Consider the following 16,416-nt stretch of genomic DNA (forward strand, 5'->3'; position numbering starts at 1 on the left):
GACCACATCTACAAACATCCAGTTCCTTCACCACCAATGTTAAGTAGCCACAATATCTACCATCTACAAGATGCTCTGCAGAAATTCACCAAGGTTTTTAGACAGCACTTTCCAAACTCAGGACCACTACCACCTAGATAGACAAGAGCAAAAAAGACATGGGAACAGGATTGCCTGCAAGTTCTTTTCCAAACCACGAACGATGTCAGCATCCCTTCAATGTCGTTTGGTAAAAACCCTGAAACTTTCTCTAATGGTTCAAGAAGGCAGCTCACCACCACCTTCAGGGACAATTAGGGATGGACCATAAATAATGGCCCAGCTAGCAATGTCCACATCCTGTGTGTGAATTAAAAATCATCTTTTTGCAAAATATAGTTGCAACAATTTTCTTCCAAACATGTTTATTTTCACCTATTAACCTGCATAAGCTTCTCTATAGTATTTACAATACATTATATGTGTCAAAACTACCCTAAGCATGCTTCTGCATTGCAACGCTAAGCTGTAAATGTTTACTGCTACCATTCATTGCTGCTTCCCTTTATATGGATCTCTAACCTTCTCTCATGGGTCATGCTCTTTACTCTTAAGAGTCAGGCTTCTTCATTTCTGATCCATATGCATGTCCATTCAAAAACAAATGACTATAAACACCAGAAATTTAAACTTATACAGTGCATAACGAAACCTCTGTGAACAGTAAAACAGTTAATAACTTGAATTCTCTGATATTAGGAGTCCACAATTACTCAAATCATGTTTTCTTGGGACTCTGAGCAAGTCTGAAGGTGAAAATCCACTCAGTAGTGTACTTACATGAATAATTTAAGCTTCTGATTGCCAGTTATACCCTGCCTGGACTGCTTCACAATAGCCAGAAAAGATGTACTTAGAGCCTTTAGAATAGATGGAAAGTCTGCTCAGGAGCATATATCAAAGCACAACAAATATATTCACACAAACATCCCAGCACTGCACACTCTGTCTATCATTGAATCCAGGAGCAAAAGGTGAAGCAGCTCCAGTGTAAAATGGTAAGTGGGCAGATGAAATCACAGTCAGCAGTTAGCACACCCTCTCCAACGTTTTCTCACCTGAGGCATTGAATGGCATAATGCATACAGTCTCTATCTTCCAGCTGAAAATTTGCCCCATTGTTCTTTCGGGAGTGAAACATGTGGTTCTCAGACAACAGATTTATGTCAGTCAGAAATATTGAACTTGGCTTACTATTCATTTTCCTGCTTTTGCTAATGGTATTATAACACTGCTATTAAAACCAGGTGAGTGGAGGGTGAGCTGGCTCCCCTGGTTTCAACCTCTCTGGTTTGATGCAACAAAGGTTTAAGTTCTGTTTGAGCACAGGGCACAACCTTTGTCCATTTAAAATAGTAACTAATTTGTACTGAAGCAGTAAGGAGCCAATCACAAGACTTCCTTGAATTAAAGAACAAATTTATCACCTAGTCCTGAAGAAAATGAAGATGAAAGATCAACATATAGCCTTTGTGCAATCACTTAGGTCTTTGCTGTCTCTTAAACAGTTAATGTGGATAGTGTCCAATTTATTAGTCTGGCTCTTGAACTGTCAGTGGTAACAAAAAATGCAATTATCGTGTATGTTATCAGCTTTCTCCCGTTTCTTTCCAGTCAGGTTTGTAACTGTATACTTTATTACTTGAAACAGAAAGAGGGCCTTTTCTAGTTATAGTTTCAGTTCTGCAGACTAAAATCCAATATTTGCCCTGCAAAATAACTTGAATATACTGTTTGTATATTCCCAGTATGCTGAAAATTTATTTTTAGGCTTCAGCAAGGCTCAATCACCATGTGGAAATTCTTTTTAAAACAAGGTATAACCAAAACATGAAATGATGGCCTTTTTTTGACCCCAAGGATTGGGGCAGGGGTAGTTTTGCTTACCTCTGGATGAAATGTTAATTCCACAATGGTTTCATAAAACCTTGCCAACCAGAAAAGGCCCTCTTTCTGTTTCGAGTAATAAAGTATACAGTTACAAGCCTGACTGGAAAGAAACAGGAGAAAGCTGATAACGTAAATGGTGATTGCATTTTTTGTTACCACTGACAGTTCAAGAGCCAGACTAATAAACTGGACACTATCCACATTAACTGTTTAAGAGACAGCAAAGACCTAAGTGATTGCACAAAGGCTATATGTTGATCTTTCATGTAGGTTACATAATCCTTGTGGCTCTTTTAATTCAATTGTTTGTCAGTTTCTAAATTCATTTCACAGTTCATATTTTACATTATTGTGTCCATCTAACTTCATTTAAAAATATTTTAAACCTCCTTTTCTGAGTGCTTTTTACATGCAACAGTACCCATTTGTTTTAATTTGAAAATGGGTTAATTTTCAAAACTCCAGGATTGGCATAATTTATTCCAAGAACGATGCTGTGCAATTAACCTCTAATTTGTTGATTCAGGTAAAATCTGAGCCTTGGTCAATCAGCATTCTCTGTTTTCCAAAACTGTAGGATTTAAAATGAATAACTTTTTCCAGTATGCTGAACAAATGATTGAGTTGCTTTTTTGACTCCTGGGCATGCAACACTATCAGATATCAGAAGAATTTGGAAATTTAAAGCACATTATGTTGAACTTGAACAGGGTTTCCATAACCTTTAACGTTGGTTTAAAAAAAGTACAAAACTGGAAGCAAGTGCTACCCACAAGTCAAAAATGGGCATGGTGAATTTATGTTGATATGTTTGTTCTGTGAGGAGCCTTTTAAAATTCAACTGTTACTTTACATCTAAATAAAAATTAAGTTTTTGAATCTTTAATTTACTAAGAAACCAAGTACACCAGTTAGACAAGTAAATTGTTCAGAATAGTCTTAAAAGGAATTTTCATTGTAGGTGGCTTGCAGCAGGTAGGTATTTATTATAAGGCTTTTTTTTCTTAAATCCATATAAAGCTGTTTTAATAAAAACTGTATGTGTACCACCCTCAACTTCTCAACTAATTATTAAAAATGCTCTAATTTGTTGTTTTAATGGAAGACTAAGATTTATGCAAATAAGATTGGCTAGAGCCCTGACTGCAGCTTAGAAAAATGACCTCTATAAAGCAGAAACTACACAAAGGCAAACTTAAGTCCGTCTTCATCACCAATAAACTAAAGAGTGGCGAAGTCACTGAAAAACTTCCAAATTGTGATATTAGAAAATACGATGGCTATCTTCAACTTAGAATGGATGCCGCAAAAAATAATGAAGCACAAATGTTTAATTAATGCACCCGGTCAAATTTAAAGGGCTACATTTGCAATTTACAAGTTTTCTTTCTTGTAGTATTCTGGGTGATGAGGTCATTGGAATTTGGTCTCGAAATCTCGATAAAGCTGATGTGAACTGTGCCTGTGTGTCTCATTCGGGCCTGAACATTGTAACAGGTGATGATTTTGGCTTGGTGAAGCTCTTCGACTTTCCATGCACAGAGAAATTTGTAAGTCTTATTTCCTAACTTCTTGAAAAGCGGGTCAAATTTAAAAGAAAATATACTTTCCAGTCAAAAATTTTTGTTAGATTCTCTTCCTGAACTCCAGAAATATTTTACTGACGGGGATGTTTAAGTGACATGTAATCTGGCATTACATCAGCTAACTCAAAAGTTCTCATGTTTATATAATGTTTTCCAGAAAAAAAGTTATATTCATGATTTATGTTACTCTGCTGTAAAGCCGTTGTTAACCATCCTGTAACTTTTTCCATTAACTGCTGGACTTCTCCAAATCACTGCCCTCTTGGCTCAATATTTATTTTCTTTATCATTCAATCCTACCCACTCTACATTGCTGTTTCTTCGGAAAATGTGCCTCAGGATGGATAGCCTACCACTCCTCTCACATAACAATGACTGAATCATACAGCACAGGAACTGACAATGCAGCCCATTGTGCTGATGCCGGTACTAATAACGAACTAAATAAAAACCGAAAGAACTGCAGATGCCGTAAATCAGAACTACAGTTCTTAGGGTCACCACGTCCGAAACATTAACTCTGATTTCTCTTCACAGATGCTGCCAGACCAGCTGAGCTTTTCCAGCAACTTGTTTTTGTTACTAATAATAAGCTACCTGATTAATCCCACACCTTCACTATGGTCCTTTTAAGTATTTGTTCAATTCAATGTTATTGAATCAGTTTCTGTCATCCTTTCAGGGGCACTATTGCAAAGGTCTTGTGGTGCAGTGATAATGGTAAATTGTATGTTGAATACTTAAGTCAGTTCTTTAAAGGTATTATGATTGTTGTACATATGCTCTTTCTAAAAATACAGTTAAAGTATTTGATTTGTTAGCAAAAAATGTCATCATGAAACTTGGAAGCTATAAAATATGGCAAGATAGTAGACAGTGGTGAAATTAGAAGTGATTCAGTTCGTTAGAAAGGTTTAGAGAGAGTAGATGTTGGTGTGTTTGCCGAGCTGGGAGGTTTGATAGACGTTTTGTCCCCTTACTATGATATCCTCAGTGCTGTGGAGTCTCCAATGAAGCGCTGTTGTCTTGTGCCGGTTTGAATTTATATGGTCTGGTTTTTGCTGCTTCCGGTTGTGCATTGTAATGGTAGGTATATCAGGTCTAATGCAGTGTGTTTGTTCTTGAGTCTGTGGATGAATGCCAAGCCTCCAAGAATTCCCTGGCTGTCCTCTGATAGTAGTGTTGTCCCAGTTGAAAGTGTGGTTTTTCTCGTCTGTGTGTATTGAAACCAAGGACATCTGGTCGTTCCATTTAGTTGCTAGCTGGTGTTTGTGGTTGCGGGTTGCTAGTTGTCTGCCCATTTGTCCCACGTAGTGTTTTGGCTTGTTGTCTGTTGGCTAGGCATCTGTGGATGAAGCTGCAGGGATATCCATTCCTGGTAAAGACCGTGTAGAGGTGTTCTTCTTCCTTCTGCAGATCAGGTGTGCTGCAGTGTGTAGCGGACCTTTTGAACAGGAATGGATATCCCTGCAGCTTCGTCCACAGATGCCTAACCAACAGGCAACACAGCCAGGACACACCAAAACCCGAAACAATAGCCACCGTAGTGTATATAAGAAACACATCAGAACTGACAGCCAGACTACTCAGACTGCTAGGAATCATGACAACCCACAAACCGGCAGGCACACTAAGCAACTGACCAGGGTTAAAGACCTAATGGACAGGACAAATGTGGTTTACAAGACATCATGCGAGACTGCACAAAATACTACGTGGGACAAACGGGCAGACAACTAGCAACGCACATCCACGTACACCAGCCAGCAACTAAACAACACGACCAGATGTCCTTGGTTTCAATACACACAGACAAGAAAAACTGCAGACTTCATTAACAAACCCATTTGAATTAGACCTGATTGACCAACCATTACAACACACAACCAGAACTGGCATCTACCGGAAGCAGCAAAAACCTGACCACATAAATTCAAACCAGCATAAGACAACAGCGTTTCACAGGAGGCTCCACAGCAGTGAGGATGTTACCTAGTAAGGGGACAAAATGTCTGCTATCAAACCTCCCAGCTCCGTGAACACACCACCGTCTACAACCAGCACCCGAGCTACAAATCTTCACTCAAACCCTGAAGATTGAGATTGTATAAACTAAATGCTACAATTTTAATTTGGAGGAGGACAGAACTGTGGTGTATATCCTCCAGCCTTTCAAAGTGTTAAAATGGTATAAGACCCTCTGCTTCATAAATAGGGATAGTACCACACTTAAGGCAGTTATACAAAACCTTTAAAATACAAATTTCATATCCAGTATGTTTGATTTTTTTTAGCAAAGATGGTGAGACAAAAGCTCATAAGGTAAGGCATCAAGGTTAAAATGACACAAATAAGTCACAAACTACTTACTGATTTGACTAAGATTTATTTTTAAAATGATGAGCATAAAAAAAAACAAAAGTTAATGAGGTACGGAAGAGCTAAAAGCAGCAGAGAGGAAAAAAATTAGAGTTTTTATTTAAATAAGCTGTGGGCAGAGGGTGAAATGACCAGGGTCCATTTATTTGGAGCTGTGGATGAACAAAAGAAATAAATGGTTTTGACATTATCATAGGAGACACTGACTAGGAATAGGTTACAATTAAAGGACTTAGTCAAAAAAAAAAATTAGCTTTTTCTACATTAATGCAAATTATTTCACAGTTTTCATTAATTTTAGACCTCCATGCTGCTTGACTCATTCGTCTTTCCCTTTTGTGATGTTTTCTTGTACATGTACAAACTCTCCCTTATTACTTACTACAGCACTTTTACATTCCAACTGTCTTGATTCATAATGCACTGCAGCCACGGATTTACTTAATCACACTTGCATCATCTTTGTCCTTTTGCTTGTTCCTCTGCTTTGGCCTTTCATACATGAGCCTTTTATTGTCTAGTTCAATCATCCAGCACAAGATTTGGCTGAAATGACACTGGACCTCACTTTCCTTTGTTGAAACTGCCTACTATTCCACTATTGTTCTAGACAGCAAAAATAATCCTTGGTTTCTTTTATTGATTACAATCACCTTAAACTAGCTTTCTTGACCCCTTCAAGAGTGTCCTTAAAACTGAAGCAACTGTTTAGTGGCTGCTGATATTTTCCTGATGCTTGCACGTAAAACCTCTCCCAGGTTTTCCCTCATCATAGTTCTGAACCTACATCTTTTCCATAGGATCAATCTTCTGTTTTCTTTACTCCATTTGCATTGAATTTCATTTGAAACTCTGCCTGCATTTTAACTGGCACCAAGCCACCAATACACCTACATTGATTTCATTGGACTACTGTGAAATCATCAATTTTAAAACCCCTGGTGGCCTCAGGTCAGTACCCACTCCCTTTACCCTATTTAGAAGCTATGCCTTTCATTATTTATTGGTCACAATTTGGAGGTCCCACATAAATCTCCTCCTTTTTTGTTTCAGAATGTTATAACTTGAACAATCTCTCCTACTATATCTTTCTTGATTTGATCTCCTATTGTTGTTTAGTCATGTATGAAGAAGTGCTGTGGCATCTTTAACCTTTTTTTAAGAAAAATACTAATTCATTCAAGTTGCTCTAACATACTGTGCTGCATAACTGATAAAGAACAGAATTTTCTTTACAAAATGGGTTGCAGTAATGAAAAAGTGCTTTCTTTTGCTTACACAGGCAAAACACAAAAAATATCTGAGTCACTCGGCTCAGATTGCCAACATAAAATTCACTAGTGGAGACAGATACGTCGTCAGTGCCGGAGGGCAAGATTGTAGGTATGTTTTGAATTATTTAAGTGGAAAAAAAGACATGGTATCAGTGTCGGAATAAGTGTTTAGAAATGCAAACATATGTATTGTGTAAATAAAATAATCCAAGAAGCTAGATGTCATTTCAAGAATTTACATTTAAATAAACTAAATTTTTATTTTTCCTCCCCAATTCAAGTTTATTTGTCTGGAAATGTTTGTGAAAATACAAATGGCCATGAAAAAAAGCCTGGATCACAAAAGAAGAATCAAGATATTCATTAGAAAATAAAGCTGGAAATGCTCAATGTATGAAAATAAGGCAGCTAAGCACTAATCTGCAAAACAAGAAGGCAGTTTGTTTTCAAAAGTGTAAGACGATTTTCAGCTATCTTGGTTTAAGGCAATTTGTCAGATTTTCTACTGCACAGCCATGTGTATATTGATGCAGTGGTAACAGTATTCAAATCATTCATGAACTTTAGGACAGAGCTTGTATTCAAACTTCAATACTGGTGTACAAATTATTTTGACCATTCTACATCTATGGTCCTGTTGTCAAGGACACAATTGCTAAACAATCGTGTGGCAATGCCATGAAAATGGTTAATTGAGTTCTATCAATATACAAAAAATGAACAATGCGCTGTAAGTATACTGCTAGATATAACACAAGCTTAATATCTTCACTTTATTGTGCTGTAGCTGATGTGATAAGTAGCCTTAAAACAATGACCTTGTGCTTTTCAAAATGTTTCAGTGCTGCGGAGTGTTGTGAACAGACAGAATGGTATCTAGTGGCCTTCATCCTGAATGTACCAGCTGAGTAATATTAGAATCAGTGTAAAATCTGAAGCAAGCATGCCAAAGTATACTATGCACTACTGTACCAATCACTGTGGCAACCTGAACAATTACATTTAGTTCAGTGTAAAAAATGTTTGTAATTTTTATCATGTGTTGTTTGCAGACATAAAATCGGCAATCCTGCAAATTATTATAATTTTTCCATTTATGTAGTATATAAATGAAATGCAGTTTCTTGAAGCACATAGTAAATGTGTGTCATTTTGACGTGTATTCTACATATTAACAGCATCCCAGGGTGCAGTATTATGAAGAATCACTAAGTATTGAACTGCTGGTTGTCTAAGTTGTACTGACGTCAAGCTTTGAGTAATAGCTAAACAATTTCTGTAATGTTAATATATATTATGAATAGAATAGAAATTTATTATCACATGTACTTTTACATGAAAAATAGTGAAAAGTTTTATAAGTTGCCCCACCACGGCACCTACATCAATGACAATATTTCATATAGTTTCGTATGTTAACTAAAAGCAAACTAAATACCTGTAACTTTTTAATACTTAATATTTTATTCATCTATAACAAGTCCATTTGAATGGTTTATTGATGTAAATTTAATCATTGTGAAATTATACTGAATGAGTTTAAATCCGTTTCAAGAAATTGCACTGTTGGCAACCGTATTTTACTATAACTTATGCAATATCAAATGGCATTATTGTAATATTTGAAATTATGAGTTGCATTGTGCCATTGGAGTGAATGAAATTTAACAATTTTGATTTCCTGATTTTGTTGCATCTCTTGTATTTCCCAATCACATTCCAGATAAATCAATGACATGAAAAGACAAATAGAATTCCTAATGGGGTCCTGCTAATGAATTTGACTACTGCACAAGAAAATGAAAATATATTTCACCAACTTCCTCAATATAGTCCACTGTCAAATGAAATAAAATGTTGCAAAGGGAGATGCAGTTTTTCAGACAGTGCTGTTAATTGAAAGGCATTGATTCAACATAATGTATTTATAAAATCTAAATGCTGTCATCACACCACATAATTACTCAAATATCAATGGAAATGGAAACAGCTATCAAAATATTACAATTGTGTGTATTTGTGCCTGTAGGTACTAAATCTTGTTTCTCAGGCACTTTTTGGCTTGAACCATTTGAGCTTTTGCAAACAAGCCGCAAGATTGGCTCTATGCAACTAGAAGAACAGATTCTACCTGCAGATTGAGATTGTACAGTTGATTTAAAGTTATTTTATATTCAACCAGCTGAGGATGTCTTGTTACTAGCAATCATAGTTCAATGTTATTAACCAAGACTCCAAGCAATTTTGTAACAAAAACCAGAGTTCTTTCATTTGCAAATCATGTTATTTCAATAGCTAACTTCTAATGAGGAACATGCAGAAGCCAAGACAAACATGTGACTTAGTTACTGCACTTAACCATATTTCAAGGCACCAGACAATTCCCAACCTGAATATTTTTTCAAAGGAATTCAAAATCCAATGGAAATAAAATATAGCTTAAAATAATATTCAAGTTGATTGTTTTTTGTGTCACAAAAGTAGTTTCAGCAAGTGTTGTGCCCTAAATATTCAACTACTATTCAAAATTCCTGGGATATGGTGTGGCATAACTAAGTCCCTTGTGGGCAATGGTGGGGATAAAGTTCGGTGCAGTATTCTACAAATAAATAGTTACTGTTTCTGCACAACAATTACAGTTCATAGGGATTTAATACTAATTGCAATGTTAATGTGTGACTAATATCAAAAAAAAATTCTGATGTCTATCCAATGTAAATGATCCTAAATAGATGAATTACAAATAAACAATACAACAGTAACTGATTCATTGAACAAGCGCCTTAAATCAATTTTTACTGTAGAATAGTTTTGTTAACAAAAGGGATGTTACATCAGGCAACGGCATTTCCTCTTTGGATATTTCATCATCCAGTAGAAAACTCTAGAACAGCACAAAACAAGTTACAAAATGTACCTTTAAAACCCACCACTGAATAATCTTAGTGAGGCTGCATCTATGTATGGGAAAAATAATCAAGTCAATTCACACTGGGGAGAAAGTTACTTTTAACATCAAAATCTTTTGATTTTCAATGTTAAACAATATTGAAAAATAATACAAAATTGTAAAATGCTACATCTTCAAACATTTGCAGCTGTATATCCACAATATGCGATCAAGCACAATCCAAACCGATCATTCACTGAAAGAGAGTAAAAAAAGTCTCAATTCATTTTATGAATAATAGCTATTATCTTACAAATCCTGCTTATAAAGCAAATATTTTGTTTTGTTTTTACAGTATTTGGGTCCAAAGGAGCATAAAATCAAAACTTGTAAAAGGCTGTCTGCAATTATTGCAATATTTACTGAACTTATATTTATATAATCAACAAAAGTTTTACTCTACTCTACAAAGCTATTTACCCATTTTGTTGAGACCTGGTCCACTTTAATGCATGACGAGGAGGTAATGTAACTGCAGGATGGTAGAATGTGCAGTCAGCTCTCTTACAGTGGGTGCTGAATCGACATGGCTGGGAACAACATAACAATAGAGTCACTACTCTCTTAATTCTTCACTTAAACAAATCTTCTGATCATTTCAAATTAATCTGCATACCTTTGGATGGATAAAAGGGCACTCCACTTTTTTGCAATCTGGAAAGAATCGACACAAAGAACTGCTTGGACTTGTTGCAGGTGCTGCAGAACAAGAGTTCTTTTTAAAAAATGCATTGTGAACAAATCAGAAGTTAATAATTAAATAGGTACTTTAGTAACATAAGTGAGAGCAGAGTAAAATGCCAGTATAATTTCACAGTTTACTGTGTGTTGTAAAATGTTAGTAGATAAACAATGTAAAATTTTTATATTATAAACTCCGATGTTCCTACTTTAATGGAAACAACCTTCGCAAATTAGTGATATTGCAATTATACCTACCACTGCCCCTCCACCCAGGGGAGGCACTGCATCACCACACTCGTGTGTAATTACAGTATAATAAAGTTATTCTAATTAATGTGGAACAAGGAATTTATAATAGAAAAATGGAAAAAAATAAGAGACTGCAAGTCTCAAATTGTGATTCAAATTACATCTGCTTGACTCATACTATGCTGTCTTGAGACAATAGGATTACTCGACAGAAGATCAATCTCTCTTTTTCGCTCTCTCTCTCTACTTAGTAAGTATAGGGCACCAGTGATCTGAAAATCTCAGCAATACAATCTGTGCAGTTTGCTACACTGCCATTTCCCAGAGATCGATCATTATAGCCTGATTTTAACATGCTAATCAGGGCCCCATTACACAAAGTTTGAGAAACTGATAGGCAGGACTTGCACCATCAACTTGTTGGTATCAGATGTTATGCATTACAGAATGCACTTAAACAATTTATTTGATTCTTTTTAAAAAATCAAAAAAAAAGCACACCTAATTTTTAATGCCACAGTACAGCATCCTAGGGTCTGCCTTAGTTCTGAGATGAAAGGTGGCAGTAGAATTGAAAAAGTCAATAGTGTGGCCAAATCCTTGCCAGCATGTAAGAAGTAATACGTGGATGTACTCAAGTAAAACAATATGAATAATAATACAAGAAACAACCTCTGAAATCACAATGCGTTTGAAGTTTGCTTTTTTCTTATAATGAGAAGGATTTGTACTTCTAAAACTGAACTATCATTTAGACCAACACTATATATAAACAAATCAAGTCATTTAAATGTAAGAGAATCACCTCTGAATTTAAAACACGGAAGCTCGCAGGTAATGCTATCACAGGGTACTGATCTTATTCTCACCTGTGGCTGCCAACACAAGGCTACACAACCAACCCTGTAGTATCCGATTGCTGCTCTGTTACATTGAACGATCTCACCCGATTCCCTTGGTAGGTAACTATTATGTGCTGTGACACTAGGTTAAAAGGCTAAAATAATCTTTTTTGTTTAATATCGATTAATGCAGTGGATCTGTACATTGCTGTTTTATCTGTAGGTCATCGCAAATAATTTACCTTGAAAATTTACCTTGCCTACTCTAAAAAGGTCCATTTGGAAGTATTTTAGGCAGTTCCGACCCAATTTCAAATGGCCGTCAACTGACAGCAGAAATTTACATGCTAGGTGCCAGCTTTGTGCCAAATTGTATGTGGCCAAGTTCTGGCCAAGCAATGACGTTGTTGTAATATCCTTCATTAGCAAAACCATGTAAATACAGAATGAGTTACTTCCATCATTTCTGCAAATTTACCTTCTGGTGATCTTCGACATTAAGATGCATGTCTACATACATGAAGCAACACTTAATTTACAAACCTGGCTGTTTTTGTAGTACTGCAGTCCTTTTGCTTGCATGTGTGTATGGACAGTCTGACCTAATGCACTTGGAGTCATACTTGCAATTTGGATGAATAAACAGGCACTTGTCCCCAAATTTACACTTTGGAAATGTTCTGAGAAAAAAAAGTAAGTTATTAATAAATGCAGTCAAAGGTTTCAGTTAATGGAAGAATACCAGAAATGAACTTCTAAACAAACGGCATAATTTTCAAATAAAATATATATTTCTCCACAAATTTAAAATTAATATTTATTTCAATGGGTTTTGGAAAAAAAACGTTTGAAGTTATAAACTAAAATTCCATACTTATAAGCAAGCAAAATTGCAGTAAATTTATATTTTTACATAGGTGGTCACTTCAATTAGAACCTGGGAGACTGCTCACTACACTTTCCTCAATTCAAATTAATTGTTGAGAGCTTTTATTAAGAGTTTACAAACATGGGGGTAGGGATCTTCCAGCACAGTGGTAGTGTCCTTACTTCTGGGTCAGAAGGTTCGGTTTTAATCCCAACTGACCCAGATGTATCATAACATATCTGAACAGTTAATTAAAAATATCTACAAACCTAATGCTGGATAGGGAGGAAGATTTAGTTATTTAAAGAGTCGGCTCATAGACTCATGCTATCAGAGCCAAGTGAATTGCAACATAAGGCAATGCAAGGATACTGTTATGAAGCTATACCGTATTTTAAAAAACCATGAATTTATTGGCTGGAAACTACTAGTTGAATTAAAAGAGACTATAACCAAATTCCAATGACTTGAAAGCGTAAAGATGGTCAAGTATTTGCATCTTCTACATTCCAGAGCCACTGAAATGGAGACAACCTGTCTACAAAGCTTTCAAGGAATTGTTCCCGTTGATGAGTATGAATATAGGCCATCTCCTATTCTATTAGCAAAACATCCAACCACCTGCAGACTTAGCTGAGTGGAGACACACCTTTACACATAATCACATGGAAGTAGGACTCCAGCTGTGAAAGTTGTTTGTCCAAATAACATCTAATTATGTAAGTCATACACCTGGAATCCAACTGTAACACTTGGGGTTGGCCAGTTGACAGTCATGGAAGAAGTCAGCTGTGTGTTTAAGCAACCATTTTCTTTGAAGACCAGCACAAGCAAAGAAATACTGACAACAAAGATCTTTATAAAAAATTCCAAACCAGTATCTGGTCCCAAAAATGCAAGGAAATTAATGTCTACACCTTTAAACTGACTCTCAACCAAACCCAGAATGTCTGACTGTGGTCTGAAGCTACGAGCTACCCAAATTTTCAAAAAATATATGCATTCTATCGGACTTTAAATTGTTTGATTTATCCTCCCACTCTGTATCTACCTGTGTATGTGAATTTAAGAGTAAATGCAAAAGTTGCTGCTTTTTTTATCAAGTTCAATTTTCTATTCTCTTTATAAACAAAGGAATGTGTCTTTTATATTCACAACACAAACATTTAAGACACTCACCTGAATTGGCAAACATAATTTAAGAAGAAAATCTATTGCAGTCTGACAAGGAGTGGGAAGACAAGGAAGCCATTCTATCCTTCCTCACTGGATTGCAACAGTACAATAATTTCACCACAATAATGGAATTATACCACAATTTCAATGGAATCACGCTACTGAGTAAACCTGTTTATGATATGATGTGTATCAAAACTGTTCTAAAAAAATCTACAACTAACTGAAATAAAGTCTGTATGTGCACAACTTTAGGAAATTTCATTTTGGTTTTGATGTACATGTAACAATACACAATAGCTCTTCCTTCTTTTCCTCATATCAATCTGAAAGTCATGCAGAGTTAAGAGACTGAAGAACCCCATTTAATAGCATATCTAAATCTGGCAAAGGGTTAGTGAGGGAGAGACCTGTCTGGGATGGTGCATGAGCTTCGAAGAGATTAACATCAAGAAACATCCTAGATTTGGAGACACGACAGATAGTGGTTTAGTGTATGATTTTACCTCTACTTGGCACTCTCGAGTTCATCTAAAAACACAGCTTTAGTTTTTTTTAAAAATGTGTATGCTGATGACACCTAGCTCTATCTTGTTTACTTCTTGACATTCAATTGTTGATGGATTATCAGACCATTTATCAGATATCCAATCTTGGATCAGTAGAAATTTGGACAAATTCAGAAATCTGAAGCCATTGCTTCAATTCCTGCATTGAATTCTGTCACCTTTTTCTCAAATGCATTCCTTGTTTCTCCTGGCAACTGTTTGAGATCAAGTTATTCTGTTTGCAACCTTGGTATTATAATAAGATAATGAGACAATGAGATGAGCTTCCAACATCATGATCACACTATCACTAAGACCCACCTCTGCGTCCATATCTTCGCCCAACTAAACTGCTGCTGAAACAATTATTTATAGCTTTGTTGTTACTCGACATGACCATTCCAAAGCTTACCTGGCTGGTTTCCCATATTCTGTTCTTGTAAACTTAAGGCCATTCGAACTCTGTCCCATTCTCCTACGACCACTGTACTAACGAACCTAACATCTACTCCCAGTCAAGCAACGTGTTGATTTTAAAACTCTCATTTTTATTTCCAAGTCACCCTATGGTCCACCCCTCCCTATGTCTATAATTCCCTTCAGTTCCATAACTCTGATATATTTACCTTTGAGCATCTCCAATTTTATTTGCTTCACTATTAGGACATAGAACAGTAAGGCACAGGGAACAGGCCCTTGGTCCACCACTTCGGTGTTGCCTATGATGCCATTCAAAACTAATTTCATCTGCCTGCATAAGGTCCGTATCCCTCTATTCCCTGCCTATTCATCTGTCTAAATGCCTCAAACATGGCAAAAGCAGATATGATAGCAACCACATGTAGAGCTGGATAAATACAGCAGGCCAAGCAGCATCATAGGAGCAGGAAGGCTGACATTTCGGGCCTAGACCCTTCATCCAGCTCTACACCTTGTTATCTCAGATTTTCCAGCATCTGCAGTTCCTACTATCTATGATAGCAACTACACCTGGTAGCAATTTCTAGACACCAACCACCCACCATGTGTGTAACAAAAACTTGTCTCGCATATCTCCTTTAAACTATTCCCCCTCTCTCCTTAAACTTATGCCCTAGTAGACATATCCAGCTTAGGAAAATGATTCTGACTATCCACCCTATCCACGCTTCTTATAATTTTATACACGTCTTTCAGGTCATCCCTCAGCCTCCAACAACTCTAATGAAAACAATCCTACTTTGACCAACCTCTCCTTATAAGTAATACACTTCAATCCAGATAATATCCTGATAAAAACTCAAAAGGACTGCAGATGTTGTAAATCAGAAACAAAACCAGAAATTGCTGGAAAAGCTCAGCAAGTCTGGCAGTTCCTGTGAAGAGAAATCAGAGTTAACGTTTTGGGTCCAGTGATCCTTCCTCAAAACTGTTTCTGATAAACCTCTTTTGTAACGTCTCCACAGCTTCCACATCCTTCCTTTAGTGTGGAGACCAGCACTGCACACAATACTCCAAATGTGGCTGAACTAAAGTTTTATATAGCTGCAGTATGACTTGCCAACTTTTATACTCCCTGTCCTGACTGACAAAGGCAAGCATGCTACACGACTTGTTTATCATCTTATCCACTTATGTTGATATTTTCAGGGAGCTATGAACTTGTGTCCCAAGATATCTTTGTATATCAATGCTCCTAAGGATCCTGCCATTTACTGTATACTTCCCTCTTACATTTGACCTCCCAAAATGCATCACCTCACCTTGTCCAGATTAAACTCTATCTGCCATTTTCCACCCAACTTTCCAACTAATCTAATCTTGCTGTATCCTTTGACAACCTTCCTCACGGTCCACAACTCCACCAATTTTGCAAACTTACTAATCAGACCTCCTACAGTTTCACCCAAATCATTTACTATTATTACAAACAACAGAAGCCTTAGCTCTGA

The 16,416-nt window shown here is 36.4% G+C and overlaps 2 protein-coding genes across 2 annotated transcripts in view; one reads left to right on the top strand and one right to left on the bottom strand.

Annotated features, from left to right (window-relative positions):
• eml5 (EMAP like 5) overlaps positions 1-8,669 on the top strand; it is a 225,903-nt gene extending 217,234 nt beyond the window's left edge. Inside the window, exons 35-37 of the mRNA XM_048600073.1 lie at positions 3,326-3,479; positions 7,177-7,277; positions 7,450-8,669. Of these exons, the coding sequence (XP_048456030.1) occupies positions 3,326-3,479; positions 7,177-7,277; positions 7,450-7,474 (280 nt within the window). The 3' untranslated portion in view covers positions 7,475-8,669. The remainder of the gene's footprint in view (positions 1-3,325; positions 3,480-7,176; positions 7,278-7,449) is intronic.
• A 1,265-nt stretch (positions 8,670-9,934) lies between these two features.
• zc3h14 (zinc finger CCCH-type containing 14) overlaps positions 9,935-16,416 on the bottom strand; it is a 50,600-nt gene continuing 44,118 nt past the window's right edge. Inside the window, exons 12-15 of the mRNA XM_048600074.1 lie at positions 12,437-12,573; positions 10,735-10,817; positions 10,539-10,648; positions 9,935-10,314 (exon numbers count right to left, since the gene is read on the bottom strand). Coding sequence (XP_048456031.1) covers positions 10,308-10,314; positions 10,539-10,648; positions 10,735-10,817; positions 12,437-12,573 — 337 coding nt within the window. The 3' untranslated portion in view covers positions 9,935-10,307. The remainder of the gene's footprint in view (positions 10,315-10,538; positions 10,649-10,734; positions 10,818-12,436; positions 12,574-16,416) is intronic.

Source organism: Rhincodon typus, chromosome 8, assembly GCF_021869965.1.
Source record: "Rhincodon typus isolate 14 chromosome 8, sRhiTyp1.1, whole genome shotgun sequence".
NCBI lineage: Eukaryota > Metazoa > Chordata > Chondrichthyes > Orectolobiformes > Rhincodontidae > Rhincodon > Rhincodon typus.